The following is a 19174-nucleotide window of genomic DNA, read 5'->3' as shown; positions in this document are numbered from 1 at the left end:
CCTGAGGGCTGGCTGGCTGTTGGCAACCCAGGGAGAACAGTTACATTTCACTTTCAGGCTTGGCTCAAGGGTCCAAGCTCCTCATTCCTTTTTTACACTCATCACGGACATCAGGAAGTTAGTCTTGCACAGCCAATCTGGAATACCAAGGATTAGACAGCAGGTATCTGTGATTTAGGTGGGATGGGACAAGGAAGTTCTGGGCTACAGTAATAAATGAGGGCGCGCTCCCCCAGAGCTTTGTCTTTGGGTGCCACTGAAGGGCGCCTGTATGGTTTTAAAGCAAGTTTTATTAATCTCACTTGCCTAACGGGAATCTGAAGTGTATCTTGCCAGAAGTGCGGTGTGGGGGCCACCGGAAGCTGGGGCTCGCGTCCACCGACTCAGGGCTCCTGATGAAGGGTGTTCGTGGGGAGGACGCCCAGAGTCTGCGATGTGTTCTGATTTAAACCGCTACCCCAGGGAAGGCCTTGACCCTACCCCATGGCCCGATTTCATGCTCATTCCTGAAATTCCAGTTAGTTTACCTAGCACCTAGTATTGTTTGCAAAAAAAAGGCCATGGTGCTCTTAATAATCAAACTGCAGATTAATTAAACAGGTTTAAAACTAAACAGATGCTGTGGCTCATTACAAAACTAAGCCGTATTTCAGTAAGAAAGGGGAGTGATGGCTGCATGTTCATTACTTACCTCAAAGCATGTTGCAAGAGAACGAGTAACGTGTCATGCTTTGAAATCTCTGGATCAAAGGGGCTCTGGAAGCACAAAGCATTGTCACTTTTTTCTCATAAGGACTGTCCCCTTGTATACCCAGCAGTGTACTCTACAGAAGACAAAGTAACTGAAGGCTTTTCTTTTATTACATCTAAAGAGCTCTACATAAACAGGTAACATTCAATAGGTAAACAATTTTTTTTCCAATGCATGTAATAAATATTTTCCACTTGGTACTTTTATACAAACTGACATTGGTCTACTATACATTTTTAAAAGCCATTTTACTGGTTTGGCATGCGGTGTGGAAATTCTAAGAGAGAAAGTTTTAAGGCAATGAATCACAGATTTAAGTTCATGGAATTTATGGTAACTCTTATATCTGTTTATATACATTTTCCCCTTTGTTAATTAAACAATTAACAGCAGCACACTCTGGGACCACCAGCTCTTCTCTCCCTCCCTCTTTCTGAAATCTAAGCTTTGTGTTTTCTTTTGATTAAAAAACAGAATTCAACATGTATTGATAAAACAAAATTCATACTAAAATAATTTCCAATGTGCTTTAAAGCCTGAAGATCTTGAAGTGTTTTCTGTGTTTAAAATTGGAGCTGTTTAAAAACAATGTTCTTTCCACAATTGGTAATTTAAAATTGGGATATGTTTTCATTCAGTTTCAGACATCTGAATCAAAGGAAAATCTGCCAAGAAATCACATTTTTCAGAAGCTTAAGTGAATATTTTCTGAGTCAGTAATAATAATGTGATGTCTAAGTTAATAGAATAGAAGTAGAAAAATTTTAATGCTCAAAATAAATTAGTCAACTGAGCGTGGCATGGTTAAGGTCCAGATTGTTTTAAAAAGATGTGTTCAATAATGCCCAAAACAATTAAAAGCCACTTCAACCCTGCTAGTCAAACAGCTATTTTATCAAAGATGAGTGTGTGCACGTGTATACACACACACACACACACACAGAGTACTGTACAGAAATACAAACATGTGCACACCTATTATAAATGACCAAGGCAAGGGGGATGGTGGCAACTTGACTAAAGAGTCTGAGAACTATTACTTGTCCACAGACAGCATGTCAGTGTTAGCAAGGGTGGGGGAGTAATGGTGGGCTAAGAAAAAAAGAAATGACTGTGGGTTGTTTTTTTTTTAACTTAGAAGATAAAGCTGCAGTGCATGACCCTACCAGTAATTACTATGAACCATCAAAGTCTAATATCGGCCATGAGACCAACGGAGTGATGGCCACAGCTGTCACTGCTACCACTACTGCTACGTTTTAGAAAGTTAACAACTGAAAGGAACAGACTCCTTAGAGTGGAATGAACTAAAATAAAAAGACAAACCAAACGGTTACTTTCTCCTATGGAGACATGACCAAAGCCACTAGACAGACATGTATTTCTCCCTGTTACCTATTCTTCCCTTAGGTTGGTAGAATGCAGGACGCTGAGGGAAATAAACCCTTTCCAAAACTGGGCTGAAGAAAGTAGAGGGACGGGTTTTCAACTGGATCATTCAAAGAGTTTGTAATTCAGCATCAGACACAAAGTTATTGATCAGAATTTTGAGACCACTAACGACGACAAAAAAAAAAAACAAAAAAACTATTCATTTTATCTTAGGTAGTTGAATTAAGAGAAAGTTTCCTATTACAATGTGAAATAAGAGGCAACTCCCCACAATTTAAGTAATTTCTATCCCAATCTGAATTTAGACACAAATTATAATACTATTAGATATTAGTCTAAGTTAGCATGGCAATGAGAGTTCTAAAGTGTTTACTCACCATTACACCAGATTCATTTAAAAACTTAACTATTTTGTTTTAAGTGACAATGAACTTTTTTTTAATTGCAAATCGTTTAGTGACTGTAACTCAGCCATGTATGTGTGGAATACACATGCGCAGGGGAAGACTATATAACTCACTTGTCACTCACACACACTTGTCTATAAATACATATATACACACACACATATACATATCAATACCAACTTGTTTTTCAAAATTCAAGTCAACAATTTAGTGGCAGAGAGATGCTGCAAAAACAGGTATTATTTTTAGGTGCCACACAGTCAGGTGAACCATTAATTTTATCATACAATTGAAGACACAGCCATCTTGAATTCTAACTGGATTAAAGCAGGTCAATTTGTTACCACTGCAAGGTTCAGAATGACAATTTTATACACAAAGGTGGTCCTTCATCAACTCTGAGAACAACTCTGAGAACATTAACACGGTTGTGATATAAAAATCCAGTCTGGAAAACTGGTAATCATTATGCCCCTTCTTTACCTTTTCCGTTAAACCTTTCAATCAGCTAAAAAATATATTCGACACCTTCAGATATTACCTGAAGAACGTACTATCTTCTCTGATGACAATTTTGGAACACAAGTAGAACCACTTTTTCCTTCCCGCCAACCCTCACTCATCTCCTGAAAAACAGTTTTCAATATATTTACATGTTCCATTATTAATAAGAATAGATCAGACTGATCCATGAATTCTTTAAAAAAAAAAAAGTGACTTTCCTATGTCATGCTTGTCTTTAAAAGGTGAAGAAAAAACCAAAACAAAACAAGATAACTAGGCTAAGAAACTAAGCACGCTCAGAACCAGAGAGTAAAAGCGACTAAGGGTCAAGCCCATTTTGAATTTCGTTTATCAGATGATGGATTTCTACGAACTGACATGTGTGGTGTGTTGTATTTTCTGAAGAGAAGTTACTTTTAGGATGACTGACTGTCTTGTCTTTTTTGAGGTGATGTAGCCTTACCTCTGTCAGCTGCACAAGACACCCAACAGGGCCTTTCTAAGCTACTTTAACTTCCTACTTTGGTATCAAGATCTTATACGAAAACTTTTTACCCTGTGGCCAAAAAAAGTAGGTGTTCACAGACTTGGTTTAAATACATAATACTGGCAATCCAAATTCAGAATAACTAGACTAAAGTGTGTTATTCACAGACCTGCTAAGCCTACCTTACCAGACAGTTTCCTCCCATCTCTGAAACACATTCTCAGGGGGTGTCTAGCAAATAAGAGAGAACATGTGATGGAGAACATGCAATTGGGATAGTTGATAAAGATGCTCGTATGTGAGTTCAAGACCTTCAAAGCACTCTGAAAAAAGCAGGCAACTGATTTATCAACTGAATGCAAACTCGGGAGAAGGAACAGTAATGACAGAAGAATACACACAGACACACACTGAACGCACACACCCACAAGCTATGTCCTGAAAATACACAGGGAATGCAGTGGGACAGATGAGATTTATAACTTAAGGCTGGATGAAATATGCACACACACAAACAGAATCCAAGTCTGTCATTTTTAGAAAATGGAAATTAAAACTATCCTCCCCAGCCCCCTCCCCACAACAAAGAAAAGCCCACAATTTAAAACTTCATACATGCAATTCCTTTTCTGTTATTGCAAATAAAATAATGCCATTGAAGTAAAATAAAACCAAAACCATAGGACAAATGATGGGGGGAAAAAATCTTCAGAATCCAGAAAAAATGAACTGAAGGTGGTTTGTGGGTACTTGTTTTTTTTTCTTTTTTTCTTTTCTTTCCTTTTTTTTTGTTTTTTACAAGTATTTTTATCAGACAGGCAGTCTTAGATTTATATACAAAAGTAAAACTGAAAATATAGTTTTGTTCTCTGTACATTTCTTTTAATTTTTTTCCCTAAAAAAAGGAAAAAAAAAAAAAAAAAACCACGCTTGTGTACTTTTCCAAACAGAATAAGGTAAAACATAGCACAAAGTTCTCCTCTTTCTGCCAAGTTCATTTAATCTGGGGTGGGGACGGGAGCAGCAGGGGCAAAAGGATCAGTCCAACGAGATAATGTCCGGTATGATGCCGAAGATGGACGCCGTGTCCGCGCCGCTCCTGCCGGCCACGGCGTGGCTGTGGCTCTCCCGCAGGCTGCTGGAGGACACGAGGCTGCCGTTGCTGCCGCTGCTGCTCCCGTTGGTGGTGGGCAGAGAAGCGCTGCCGCCCGCGCTGAGCTGATCGAGGAACATCTGGGAGGAGGTATATGGGAAAAACCGCGACGAGTGTAAGAGGTCTTGATCATCTGAGACCGCGGCGGCGGCGGCGGCGAGGAGCGAGGTGTTATAATGCTGGGAAGGGAGACGAGAGACCGAAAAATACATAAGGAAATAAAGTTAGTTACACTCATAAATAATCAGCTTTCTTCTCAGCAAGACCAAGTCTGAAATTTAATATATTCTGAGTACCTGGTGTTTCTGAAATACTTAGTTACCGTTTTGCAAAAGCAAATGAACTTATGTAATGATCACATCGTTTTTTTTTTAAATTGAAATAGCTTCTTTAAAAAAATTAAATTTTTTGTTTTGTTTTTAATTTTGGGGGGAGAAGGTAATTAGGTAATTTATCTATTTATTGTTTGTTTTCATGGGGATTGAGCCCAGGTCCTCATGTGTGCTGAGCAGCACTCTGCCACTGAGCTATATATACCCTCCCTCCTTCACATCATTGATCTTAAAAGACATTTTTGTATCTGAAACTGGGGGCAAATCTGTTTTACTGTTTTTTGTTTTAACTTGTATTGCAAGCAATTCTCAAAATGCTATTTCCAAATAGGCAAATGCTCAGAAGCTACAGGATGGAGAACAGTCCACTTTCTTCCTCTTTGGGAGATCCTTGGCCAAGCGATGTATCAGTCAATATGACTGCCCTGTTTCTTTATAAAACAGCACTGGAAACCAACAAATAGACACTGTTTTTATTATATATTTAGGCGCAGCTGAAACAAAGGAACTATTACTTACAATTTTAAATCTGTAACAATAAATGGGTATGACTACTATGAATTTTCTAAGGAAATTTCCTCTCTTGGCTACATACTATACTGTTGAAGTATTTTAATGTAGAATTAAAATAATAGTTTTTTTTTCATATAACATACCTGATTGTCTCCTGATAAGAAAGGAAAGAAATCTAATCCTGTGGGAGAAAAAATTATTTTAGTTAAAAAGAAAAAAAAAAAAGGACAAAACCCCTCCCAAATGCCCCAATACTACAAAAACAAATACAGTATCTTAAAAGCTAATTCTAAAATTCATTTAGAATTTTATTTAAACATAAAGAGTTGAGCTGAACGTTTCACGTCTGTCCCACTTCTGGATTACTGAAGTCTGAAGGCCAAGCTTTAGCAATGATTTTCGCTCCCAGGGACTCCACTTGTGGGACTTGGGCCACTGCGGCCCTGTTAAATCTAACATTGATCCCTTAAGCTGACACAGCGCTTTTCATCAAATGCTCTCACTGACTCCTGTAAAGCAACTTTTTAATCTATTCTAATTTATCACTCACAATCACCTAATGAAGTATGTAACTATTTTTGGCCTCATTTTGTGGATGAGAAGGTTTGAAGTTGAAAGATGGTAAGCAAGCCGTAAAACAGATTTTCTTTCTCTTTCTCACATTCGCTCAACTTCCCAACTGTCTGTACCAGATGGTAACTCAGGGACTCCTGGGTGACTTAAGAGGGGGAAGAGATCTGAGGGGGTGTCCGACTGCTGGCAGGGAGGCTATTCCAGAAGGACCAGCTCTCATCCCTGGCTGCCAGGAGGTCACTGCAAGCCGATCCCTTCTACCTCACATTCTAGTCCACATCGCCCAGTGTGCAGCGCAGTGAAGAGCAAGCAAACCAACATGAATAAAATGTCTTGTTGTGATATCTACACTGGGGGAAAAGTACAACAAGCAGATGGAAATAAAAATACAACAATAACACAAATACCCTGGGACTCATCCACTGTCTGTACTAGAACCAGATTACAGCATAAGGACCTGCAAATGCACAGCACTGCGGTCCTCGCCAGTGAGGTCAGCAGTGGGCTGAGTGAGAAACAGGGCTGCACTATCTAACAGAGTGGCCACTAACCATGCGATGTGGCTACTTAAACTGACTGAGATTAAGTAAAATGAAAACTTCAGTCCTGTAGTCACACTAGCCATGTTTTAAATGCTCGATGACCACAGGTGGCTAGTGGCTACTGTATTAGCCAGTATAGATTACATTTCCCTCACTGCCGAAAGTTCTACTGGACAAAGCTGAAACGGTTTTCAGAGCAATCACTAAGAATCCACTCAACTATCTCAGCTCCCAAGAATCCTTGCCAATGACCCTGAATCTTACTGTAGGGAAGGGGGGGGGGGGGAGCTTCTACTTTACATTTTTGTATTTTATTTGCTACAATGAGCATATGTGGTTTTTTTGTAATTTAAAATACGTTCTAAGATTATATATGGCTAATATATAAATTACTAAATTACAAAGATGTATGAGACCTAGTAATTCTTTTTGATAATGTAAACAATTGTTATGAACTCAAAATACATCATAGAAATGAGCACACTGACATTTCAAATTACTTTTAAAAGAAGAATCAGGTTCACTGGAAGAAAAATTAAAAATTTTCCAATGTCTCAATTCTACATTATCTAAAAGATAGTACAATATAGTTACCCACAATGCCTGCTGCATTGTTGTAACTGGATTCAGGGAACAAAAAATAATTTTCACAAATATAAAAATTCAAAACAACATACTGGAAGTCATTAAAAAACCACCTCAGAATACTCTGAAGCCCACAAAACCTACAGATCACTGCACTGTTTTCACCACTAGTAGCAAAACACTGGCTCTTGATGAAGGTACAAACAAGGTACTGCGTTCGAATTTATTCATGACCACAGTATATATTTCTCCCAGTTTCCTAGATCCAGCCCCCTCTTTTCCCAATCTTCCAATTCTTCCTTAGACTTACCCAGAAGAAGACTATAGAGATCAAAGGCATTCATAACGCTGTGTGACAACACAGAATTGGTGACTCACCTTGTAAGTCATAAGGCATGGGTGTCATGTGGAAAGGATGTCTGTAGTCCTGGATGAGGGATGTGTTGATATAGCTTGTGTCTACAGCAGGGAGGCTTGGCGTGCGGGACACTGGAGATGCTTGATGTGGAAGACTTAATATGCTAGAAGAAGGAAAGGTTTGCAAAATTTCCATGAGTCAGTTGAAATTTTAAGTTTAACAAAAGGGGTGCATCTCACATTGAGTCCTAGTTTTTGTGCTGGGGGAATAAAAAAACAAAAGACAAGCAAAGCAGTGTATAGTTTAGACTACCATAATTATTAGGAAATAATTTGTATACTTATTAGCATCTTGCAGAGGCCACAGGGACAAAGAGAAGGATGCAATGGCATCCAACATTCATGAATCGCATGCTGTCTTTAGAACATCAACACTTTCAGGGTGTTGGGAGAAGGCCGTGGCTGAGCCACTTGAATGGGACGTAAGTGAAAAGTAACTACAGCAGACAGAATTCTGAAATCTTTTTAAAAAAGCACTAGAGGGTTTGCTAGTAAAAAGTACAGGTAAATCCTTGCAAAGAAAACACATATAAACAAGACTAGGGGAATGCAGCAATCTGAGAGCAGGGAGGAGTTAACAGCTGGCGCCTAGACTTGTGAGATTTATGAGAACAAAAACTAGGTACTGTTTTTTGGTATACCTAATGCTCAGTATAGTCAATAGCACACTGTTTGCATAAAAGGTCTTCTGAATGAATGAAGGCAGCAAGACAAGGGGTAGAGATGCTCCAAAATGAAGAGGTGGTGGAATGGTTTTAAAGGGAGAAGGTGTAACTGGACAAAGAAGAAAGAACAAAGAGAGTGATTCTGTAACAATAGAGTGACAGTTCAAGCAGCTGAGTAGTTTAAACTTTTTTTGCTTTACCAAAAATTAGGGGAAAGCAGAAAGGGGGAGAGAGAGAGGAAAAATGAAGAACTGAAATGATTTTGAAAAGAAAAAGAAAGAATTCTAATAGTCCTGAGTGAAAACATGGTATCCCGACCATGCAAGAGGTTAACAGACAAGTTACAGAAAATAAAGAGAAAAAAGAAGGTAGGAAGAGGCTGTTGTTTGCTTTTAAAACTTCGTGTAAAGTACTCGGGGTATGCAGATACAGTTACAGTGGTAAAGAATATTTCAAAAGATGTCAAGGTTGGATTTCCAAGAACAGAGTTCTAGTTACAACCTTCTACCATATTTTTATGAATGGGGTATGAAGCATAACATACAGTCCCCTCCACCTCATAAAAATGCTTTGTCTAAAGGAAATTTAAGGTAAACCTCTTAACATCTATAAAAAGTATCATTTTCCATTAGCTATCTCCTCTGACGACGCCTAAGGGATTACACAAGAGACAAACGCAGCTGAAATGCTAGTCTTTGGAAACACCTTGGTAAACCAAACAGCAAAGGAGACTTCTGGATGAATACTAAACGCTCAGCATCTAAAGACAGCAACATGTTTTACCATTTACTGATGTTTGTCTCTTTCTATTTCCTGGCTGGCTCCTTTGCTTTCAATTTTGTGGCAGTGTTCTAAGACGCATTTCCACCTTCACACTGCACAGTAAAACAACACACTGGGTCTAGGTTTCTATTTACTGGCTAGTCATTACTGTAAACCAGCCACTGGTATTGAATATGGTGTTACCATTCTAAAAATGTCATAAACCTTCAGGTGACCTGAACCTGAAAATTTTTATCTGAAAATGGAGAAAGGTCTGGAATTGCAAATACTCTACCTGGGCTCAATTAGTCACTGAGAAGCTCAGGAAGTAGTTAATGCATCTAATGTAATTTTATAAACATAATAAACAAGCTATTTTTGGAGAAACAGCAAAGCAAATAATCAAGGAAGAAAAATTAGATTTCTAAACACTCAAAAAATTTCCTTTAAGGAAAAATGTTTACATATATATGACTACCATCAATATTCTAAAGAGTGGAATTAACAGATATAATTATGCATTTAATCCTTTTGTAAAAAAATTGAGTTATAGTCAGTTTACAATGTTGTGTCGATTTCGGGTGTACAGCACAATGCCTCAGCATTTAATCCTTAATTTAAGTATTTCTATACCCAGATTTATGAAATATCTTTTAATGGGGCTACTATGGCATTTAAAGTAATAATATGTTTGTAGTCATACTATATTAAAATATACATTAAATATAAAATATCTTAGAATCAAAATCCTACAGGTATTTGTTCTACCTATGCCAGCTTCCAGTAATTTGACTTTTGCTCTCTCCCCACTCAGATTTATAAAAGCTGCTGTAGTGATGATGTCAGGCTTGCTGGGTAACAGCCATCAAGGCAGGCTTTCGCCAGAGGTGAACGTTAATAAAGGAGAATGCAAAGTGGAATTAGTGTTTAAATATTCATTCTGTTTAGAATAATGATACTGCTTTCAGTGCCTGTATTTCAGTCTGTATGGGGAGATAAGCTACTCTAGAGTGAAAATACCAACCTGTGGAGTATGTCTGGTTGCATTATAAAGAGTCCTGAAATAGACAAAGCCCTCTAACGAGAGGAGCGACATTAATCATGGCTGTGCTCTTTTACTGTTGCAACTTCACCTTTCAAGTAACCACACATATATTCAAATAGAAGATCTTTTTATCTCATCAAACAACATCAAGCCTGAAAATAATTCGACTCAGAGCACAGAAATGCCTGCTCTTGGTCTGGTGTTAACTTTCTCTCTTAAACCTTGAAGTCTGTAACGATGCCTTCTGTAGACTTTCCTCCTCCCACTTATGTTCTTCAGGCACTCCTGTGTGCTGGAAGGTTAAAAAAAATAGTTCCTATTTGGTTACACCAGGCCACACCACTCTCCTGATGCTACCTAAGAAGGGTCATGTCTATTTCTAGATTTACCTTTAGTGTGCTGCAATTGTGCCGCAATGTCTCATGAGACGGACAGTCTGTTTAAGAGCACAGCTGGAGGTAGCTGCCTGCTTTATATACCATCCCCTACGAAATGTTCAACTCCTTCAGGTTAGGACTGTACTCACTCATTTTATTGTCGCCAATGTTTAGCACAGGGAGTTTTACATAAAGTAGGTATCAGTGTTTCCTGACGCGAACTGAAGCATAAGCCAAGGTACATTATTATTGATATGAGACTAATGGGAAGTATGGGAAATGAGTCTGCAAAATAGAAAGCACTGTGCACTGTGACTCTGTGTAAGTACTGGGCTTCTCTCATTGCCAGCCTTACACGTTCTGAGGCACGTTTAAAGCCTTCATCTGGTCTTATGCTGCTTTCTACTTGAAACATTCAACTTTGGGTTAATTTCACAGCATACATTCTTCAGTTTGAGTAAATATCCTAAATCTTATAAGCAGCATTAGGATCACCCGGGAACTTAAGAGAAATACAAATTTCTCAGTTCCTATTCCTGAATCAGACGTGGAGGGATAGGAGAGCAATGTGTGCTTTAATAAGCCCTTCAGGTGACTTCTGAAGTACACCAAAGTTTGAGAACTACTTTACTAGAATCATTTTTTGGTGTGATGAATGTCATATCCAAGTGACCCTTCTAGTGCATCACCGCAACCCCTCAAGAATATAACACAGATGAAAGTTCTCTGACCACTAAGTTTTACAATCATGTGTAATCATTTTATTTGGCAGATCTTTTAATCCTATTTGCAAAATTAACTTCGACAAGGAGGTTTTTTGTTTGTTTTTTTTTAAATTCTCAGTACTTACCCTTTATTATTTAGTGGTGATGTGGGAGACAGGGAAGGACAGGTTCTCTTGGCAGATGGCTCTTCCTCCTCTTCATCAGATGAACTGTCTATGGTGAGGTCAATCACCTCTACTTTCTTATTTTTATTTGAGGACTGGTGGTGAGAAGCCACCTGGTGCTCTAATGTGGAGCTCAAGCATCCTGTGTGGGGACGATTAAAACACAAGGCAAAAAAGACCTATGACATCTCTCTTTGTTTCCGCAATGTGTCTATGGATTAGCTGATCAGTTACGGGTCAGAGAGTAGAAAAGCAACAGTGGTTCTGTTTCCTCTAAGCTTAAAACTACTATTTATTATTGGTTGTTACAGGATTTTTTGGAAAAACAATTCTGAATTAGGGCACACAATCAAAACATATGTCCACTTCAGAATAAAAGTCGTCTGAGAGCAAAGACTATACATTGCACGTTTACCTGTACATTACCTGATACACTGAGAAATGTTATGGTAACATTTTAAAAAGCCATAGCCTCCTTCCAGCAGAAAAAAAAAAAAAAAAAAAAAAAAAAAAGCCAGGGAAAAAATGTAAATGAAAAAGGAACATTTACTAATCTGTACCAAGTCTGTTAAAAATTTAAAAGGATAAGATACCATTTCAAAAGCATGACTTTACAAATAACTTATTAGGTTATGTTACTTTGAAATCTTATACCACAAAATTTTAAAAGCTGGCAAAAGTAAATTTAAGAAGTTTCACTACTTCTGAACATTTAATCAACAATTTAATAAGACTTATTGAGCTCTCCATAAACTGCTGAGTGTTTTTTTTAAAAATTTATGCATTTTAATATTGAAAACCAAGGCTCTACAACCGCAGGGAGACTGCCCCACCCTTTTGGAAAAGGAACACTCACCATCGACTCCATTGTAAGAGGCAGAAACTTCCTGTACTTCTTTTTTTGACCTCATGGGTGCCCAAGAGCCATCCTCCTTAAACTGTATTTCATCACAATCTGTACAGTACTTTAGGATTTCCATAAACAAGCTATAAAAAACAATTTGCCCTTTGAATATCATATTCTACATTAAGACATCAGAATCATTACTCTTCAAAAAACATTCAGACCTTCTATGTTTGGTACAAGTATAAATGAGAAGGAAAGTGGAACCCAGAAGATGTATTTGTTCTCAAAAATCTACGGCTAAGTAGGAGAACAGTTATTTAAATTACGGTAACTTGATGCAAGAACATATCATGTAACAATGACAAATGAGGTTTCCAAAGATTTTTAATAATATGGGAGGAAAACTATGTTCACAGAAAGTGAGAAGAGGCCAGGAAAAGACAATTCAACATTTTAAAAATAAAATTCTGTGTATAAGTGGTATATAGTGTTTATCTCTGAGTGGTGACATTGTGGATATTAACTTTTTCTTTCTACTCTTCTATATAATCCAAATTGCCTATAATAAGCACATCTTATTTGATGAACTGAAGCACTACATAAAAAAATATGTATTGAAAGTTTAAGTCTCCTTGATAAATACCAAGCAGATATTAAAAAACAAGATTTGCAAAAATGTGTAAAATTAATGATCAAATTCTTAGGTTATAATGTTAGATGAAACCAAAGGATAAAAAATACTAATATTGTATAAATACAATTATGGGAAAGCAAAAATCAGAAAGTAACATAACATAAAAGCTTTTTATTTTCCTACATTTTCCAATTTTTCTACATGTTTACTTTTCCCTGTATGATTGGTCCGACATCTTTCATGCTCTGGGTTACACTTGTATTGCTAAAGGTATTCCACTCCTTATGTTACATCTTAGGGTCCTATGTTTTCTCAAATACTTTAGGTAAGTTGCCTTAAGTGTTTTGCTAGAGAGTACAGGAAATATCAACAGATCCTTCTTTTCACAACAGCAAAAAGGAGGTTAGAGAATGGGAGAAAAATTAAAGGGACATTCCAAGGTGTCTGGAAGGGCAGATAAAACACCAGAGTGTTTAAAAAAAAAAAACTGTTGTGATGCTGTGGGTAGAGAAGACAGACAGAGGTAAGTATTTTAGAGAAAAGAGAAAAACAAAGAGAACTGCTATTCAGTGTACTGACTCGCTTTAGAAGCCTGTGCAGCAGGGACTAGGTATGATGGATGACGAGAAAATCTACAAAAACCGGCAACTTAACTAAAAAGCCCACATTCTGGTCAGCTTAAGTGAATCAGAACTTCGTCATTCTTTCATTCTTTCTCTAACCTGGTCTGCATGTCTAGGGACAGAAGGAGTCACGCTAGGACAAGGTGTAAGCACACAGCCTGCTTAGAACCACTGGCGCTTTAAGCAGTGACCGTCAGGACGGATGGATAGACAGTAAAGCGCACGTTTTCAAAACAAGAGGACTTAAAGATGAAAAGTAGATGGTTACTCTGAGGTGCGAGGAAAACCTTTAAATCGACATACCCGTCAATAATAAGGTGTTCATATGGCGCCTTCTTATCGCAGACAGGACAAACCCAGGTTGGCTTTTTCTCATTCATCTGAATATAAAGAGTTGCATCAAAACACTGCAGATGAGAACATGTAAGGGCCCGACATGGAATTGTCAGCCGCATTTTACCAAGCTTTAAAAGAGGGAGACAGAAGTAAATATAAGTTTTGGTAAAATTTTCCCAAAAGACAATATAATAAGTATTCTGATTTAAAGCATATCGTGTTTACCTCTCATTACTATGGAAGAACACTAAACACATTTTAGGTGAAACATTTACAGGTTAAAAAATTACAGTATTTCTTTGGATATTAAATCAGTATATGGAAAGTCTTCTTTACTCTCAGTCCACAGCTCACCGATCAGCTTTTAGCAGACAGGACTGTGAACCTCTTGAAATTATATGCAAAATCTTTTAAGTGTGTGCATTTTCCTGGAGAGCATGTTTTCAGCAAATTTTTAGAGTAATCCCTGATCCAAAAAAGTTAACAACCACTTTGCTGGGGATCGGGAAAGGAAGAAGGAATGCCTTATTAGATACTGCAAGATACAGGTAACAATGACATTGATTATCAACCTGATCTCTGAACAAAAGTAATTCACAGGTCAAAATGGAATGAGCACTCCCCACAATGTTTGGCCTAACATGCCAAAAGGCAGCTTTGAGAAGAAAGCCAGGCATGTGTGTTCTCTATTTCTTCCCTCCCTGCGCACCACCACGGGCAATTCAGCAAACACCTCTGGACTCCTAGCATCTCTAGCATGATATGAGACTTTTTCTTCTTGCCCTGCAAATGGTGCTTTAAGCTGACATAGGTTGAATCTGTCCTACAAACACCAAAATCAGCTTCATCTGGTCCCTGAACTGCCAGCTTTATAGCCCAAAGCAGACAAGCTGTCCAGAGACCTGCCCAGGGAGCTACCACATCTGGACCTCCTTCCTTGGAGGGCGCCTCGTACAGTGCAGCTGGATAACCACAGTGGAGGCCCCAGGGCGTACAGTGGCCGTACTGCACAGAAGTTATCTACGTTCACTAACCACATTATTTGCTAAATATCAGGAAAACACCTCCCACATATTTGCAAGCTTAAAAAATGCAAAGGCTTGAAAAGGATATGAGTTAAATGAGGAAAAAAAGAGGGAAAGTTTCTTGCCTTTGAAGAATTTCAGGGAAATATGCAACTTCCTAGACTACTGCGGAAATTAACTGTCATTTGGGGCCCTAAATTATTGTTCTGGCACCAATGATTTACTGTAACTCTAGGAAAGGCACTTAACCTTGCTGGGCCTCTTTTTCTATCTCTGAAGTAACACTGTTTCCTCCTTAATGCAATAGGATGTAGTGATGAAGAATAAAAAGGACCCAGAATGTGCTATCAACTTCTGAGAAGGGAGAAAAGCCAGTTACAGTATCAGAAGTATGGACAGGAGGAGTGCACAGAAAAACTGAGAGCTCCCTTCTCTGGCCCCCCAACTCTACCCTTCATGTGACTACACTACCCCCCATGATTAATTACAGTACAGAATTACTTGCTTCAAATCACTCTGTAAGGTAGCAGGAGACCCACTCAAACCTCAGCTCACTCAGTCTTCTATTCTGTGCTCACACAGTGTTAAACAACTTCATTACTCCCTTCCTACACTTCATTTTTTTTTTCTTTTTTGGTTTTGTTGGGGGAGGTAGTTGGTTTGTTTGTTTGTTTGTTTGTTTAGAGGAGGTACTGGGGATTGAACCCGGGAACTTATGTATGCTAAGCATGCTCTCTACCACTTGAGCTACACTCTACCCCCCATACTTCAATTTTTATGATTTGATTTATCTAAGTACCTGATGAAAATACACACACACACACAGACAGAACTAGCTCTTATAAAAGAAAAATCATCTATTTACCATTAGCCAGGACATGCTACATTAGCCTAGAAACATTTTCCAAATAACGATCTAGTTGGTGGTGCTAAACTGAATTTTTATGTCTTAAGTCAGACCCTAACTTACCTCTGAAGTGCAAATTTCTAGAAGTCATAGAATAGAAATCCTAGGCACACATAGTAATCACAGACAAGGTCCATGTAAGTGCAGAACTAGCAGGCTACTCATGACAGTTTATGAAGACAATGGATAAAAAGATAAGAAATAAAGACTGTTGCAGAATCCAAGCCATAGGCCATACAATTGTATACTCTGAAAAGTAGTTACTCTCCAAAGACCATCCTCTCACATATTTTCAGTCCTATAATCCCCAAGCTGTCGGTTCATCTTTCTGGTGGACAGCAACTCTCAAACCCTTAATGATCAGCCACACTGACAAGTTCACCTACAGAGTTTTTAAGGAACACTGCTGCATGAGTGGCACAGGAAGGATGTGTACAGATAAGGTATAGGAAAGGGAAAGCACAATTCAGAATGCACTGTTTATCAGCTGTCAAACAAACGCCTTGCTTCAAAGAATCACAAGGTAATTGTTCTGTGATAATCCTCATATGCCTGATTTTTCAAAATAATCACTAAATTCTAAATACTTATCCACAAATGGACACTGATTTCTCTAACTGGGTATCAGGAGAGAAGCTTAGCTCTGAACATCTTCATCTTGTAATTACAAATTCCCCTTTCCCTTTATAGGATGGGGTGGATATTTGCATCATTTGCAAATAAACACCGAAAACAATTCCCAAGTAAGTTTTCTAATGGGACGAATCTTACTGTAACATAATCGTAACTGATAATATGGCAAAAGGGAAAATATTCGACTTAGATTTAAGTTCAAACCAGCTTATTATCAAAAGGACCCTATAAACATCAATAATATCATGTACTTTTTCCTTGTAAAAAGAAAGCAATGGTGTGATATTAAGAATTCCACAATTTTTTTTAATCACCATCACCATCATCATCATAAATATTTCATGAATAAATTTCCACAGAGTGTTTTTTTTTTTCCTTCTATTAACTCTAAGTGATTTGTATTTGAGTTTACAGGTCTGGGGAGTATCTCACAAGGCAGGTTCTCAAATGTTCTTCCAGCTCTATTTTTAATAAATCAGAACTAAAAAATTCCCAGAGAGCAAAAACATTTTTAATTATTTCCATTGCCTTTAGCTAAATGGCACACAAACAACAGAAACTCATTTATTTTGAGCTGTGTATATCATAACAAGGGCAATTCAAATGCACAGTCAGACATCATATTTACATATTTCAAAGGGAACAAATCTCTTTTATTATTCTATAAATTTGATATATAGATGAGTTATCATTACTAAGTTTTACTTTTTAGAGTAAAAACATACCTAAAATATATTGCCTTGCTGTTCCAGAATAATCGTAAAAGGATTGTCCCTTTGGTCAAATAGAAATCCATAAAAGTATTATAATTATGGATTATATATATAGAGGTTTTTCCTATAATCTGAATTTTGAAAGCATAAGTCAATTTAAAAGGAACTCCTAAAACTATTTAAACTAAAAAGGGAGGCGCAGGGGTTTATGGAAAGAAAAATTAAAGCTTGCCCATTAAATTAACAGATGCAAGGAGCAAAACGTGATTAACATTTTCTAATAACATAAAGATCACCTCAACTATGAAATTCAAAACTAGTTCTATAAGAACATCAAGATTTATATTGTAGTGCTTATTTATATGAATAAATGCTTCATCTAAATGTTAAATGATATAAACACCGTATTTATTAGTATAACTGTAAACACTTTTAAAATGAGATTTCAGAAAAACAAGACTCCTGCCAGTGATTTAAATGGAAAATGAAGCATATGCACTTTCCTAAATTTCTCATATTCTCTGGACTGGTGTTTTATAACGGAATGAGGTGGCAAGCAGTCATGTTGAGGGGGAGGGTGGATAAATCGGCGTTTGGAGGAAAGGAAGGTATGAAAAGTATATACCTTTAAAAAAAATACATGTCGTTTTCCCACCCTCCACTAACCTGGTCTATAAACCATTTTTCTAAATGCTAAAAAATACCACAGTCCTTTATACCATAGTCAGTTATAACATCTATCTGATTACTTAAGAATACACCCCTTGTCCACCCAGCCAATATTTTTTATTGTGGTTAAAAAAAAATTAACATTAAGTTTACCACCTTAACCATCTTAAAGTGTGCAATTCAGTAATGCTACATATTTTCGTGTTGTTGTGTAACAGGCAGCTACAACTTCATCCAGCAGCACTGACCCTCTGTACCCACTAATCTGCCCTCCCCCTAGCCCTTGGTAACCACCTTTCAACTTTGTTTCTATGATTTTGACTACTTCAGGTATTTCAGGAGTGGACTCATACAGTACTTATGCTTCTGTGGCTGGTTTATCTTGCTTATTGTAATGTTCTCAAGGTTCAACCATATGTAGCACAGGACAGGATTGCCTCCTTTTTTAATGTTGTATACATAATATCCTACTGTATGTCCATACACAGTTTATTTGTTCATCTCTTGATGGACATATGGGATGCTTCTACCCCTTGGCTGTTGTGAATAATGTGATAAACATGGGTGTGCAAATTATTTCCTTGAGATCTTGCTTTGAATTCTTTTGCATATTTACCCAGAGGAAGTGCTGGATGACATGGCAATTCTATTTTTAAATTTTTGTGGAACCTCCATACTGTTTTCCATAATGTCTGCAGCATTTTGCATTCCCACCGACAGTACACAAGGGTTCCAGTGTCTCTGGCATCCTTGTCAACTCTTATTATCCCCAGTTTTATTGACAAGGGCCATCCTGAAGAGCGTGAAGTTTATCTTATGTAATTTTGACATGCATTTCCTTAATGATTAGTGATGATGAACATCTTTTCATGTGCTTGTCAGCCATCTGTGTTAACTTCTTGGGAGAAAAGTCTATTCAAGTCCTTTGCCTACTTTTAACCAGCTTGTTTTTTGTTGTTGTTCTTGGGCTGTAAAAGTTCCTTCTCAGGTATAAAATTCACAGTTATTTTCTCCCATTCCACAGGCTGTCTTTTCACCCTGTTAACTGTTGCCTTTGACATGCACAAGTTTTAAGTCTGGTGTAGTCCCATGGGTCTATTTTTGCTTTCGTTGCCTATGCTTTTGGTGTCATGGCCAAGAAGTCACTGCCAAATTCAACGGAAGCTTTTCCCCTATTTTTTTCTTCTAGGAATATAACAATTTAAGGTCTCATGGTTTAGATTTTTAATCCATTTTGAGTTAATTTTTGCACATAATGCAAAGTAGGGGTCCAACTTCATTATTTTGGACGTGAATATCCAGCTTTCCCAATGCCACCTGTTTAAAGAGACCCTCTATGTAGTCTTGTTATGTCTGTGTATGGTTTGGGGATCAATAATGCTAGCTTCACAGA

At 37.6% G+C, this 19174-nt stretch overlaps 1 protein-coding gene across 1 annotated transcript in view; it reads right to left on the bottom strand.

Annotated features, from left to right (window-relative positions):
* Positions 1–839: 839 nt before the first annotated feature.
* Positions 840–19174, bottom strand: part of PIAS1 (protein inhibitor of activated STAT 1) — a 115032-nt gene continuing 96697 nt past the window's right edge. The window contains exons 9-14 of the mRNA XM_010985125.3: positions 13802–13962; positions 12251–12381; positions 11356–11536; positions 7618–7760; positions 5683–5720; positions 840–4873 (exon numbers count right to left, since the gene is read on the bottom strand). Coding sequence (XP_010983427.1) covers positions 4580–4873; positions 5683–5720; positions 7618–7760; positions 11356–11536; positions 12251–12381; positions 13802–13962 — 948 coding nt within the window. The 3' untranslated portion in view covers positions 840–4579. The remainder of the gene's footprint in view (positions 4874–5682; positions 5721–7617; positions 7761–11355; positions 11537–12250; positions 12382–13801; positions 13963–19174) is intronic.

The sequence above is a fragment of the Camelus dromedarius genome, chromosome 5, assembly GCF_036321535.1.
Source record: "Camelus dromedarius isolate mCamDro1 chromosome 5, mCamDro1.pat, whole genome shotgun sequence".
Lineage (NCBI taxonomy): Eukaryota > Metazoa > Chordata > Mammalia > Artiodactyla > Camelidae > Camelus > Camelus dromedarius.
The sequence above is the reverse complement of the archived record's forward strand: the minus strand, read 5'-3'. Positions and strand labels throughout refer to the sequence as shown.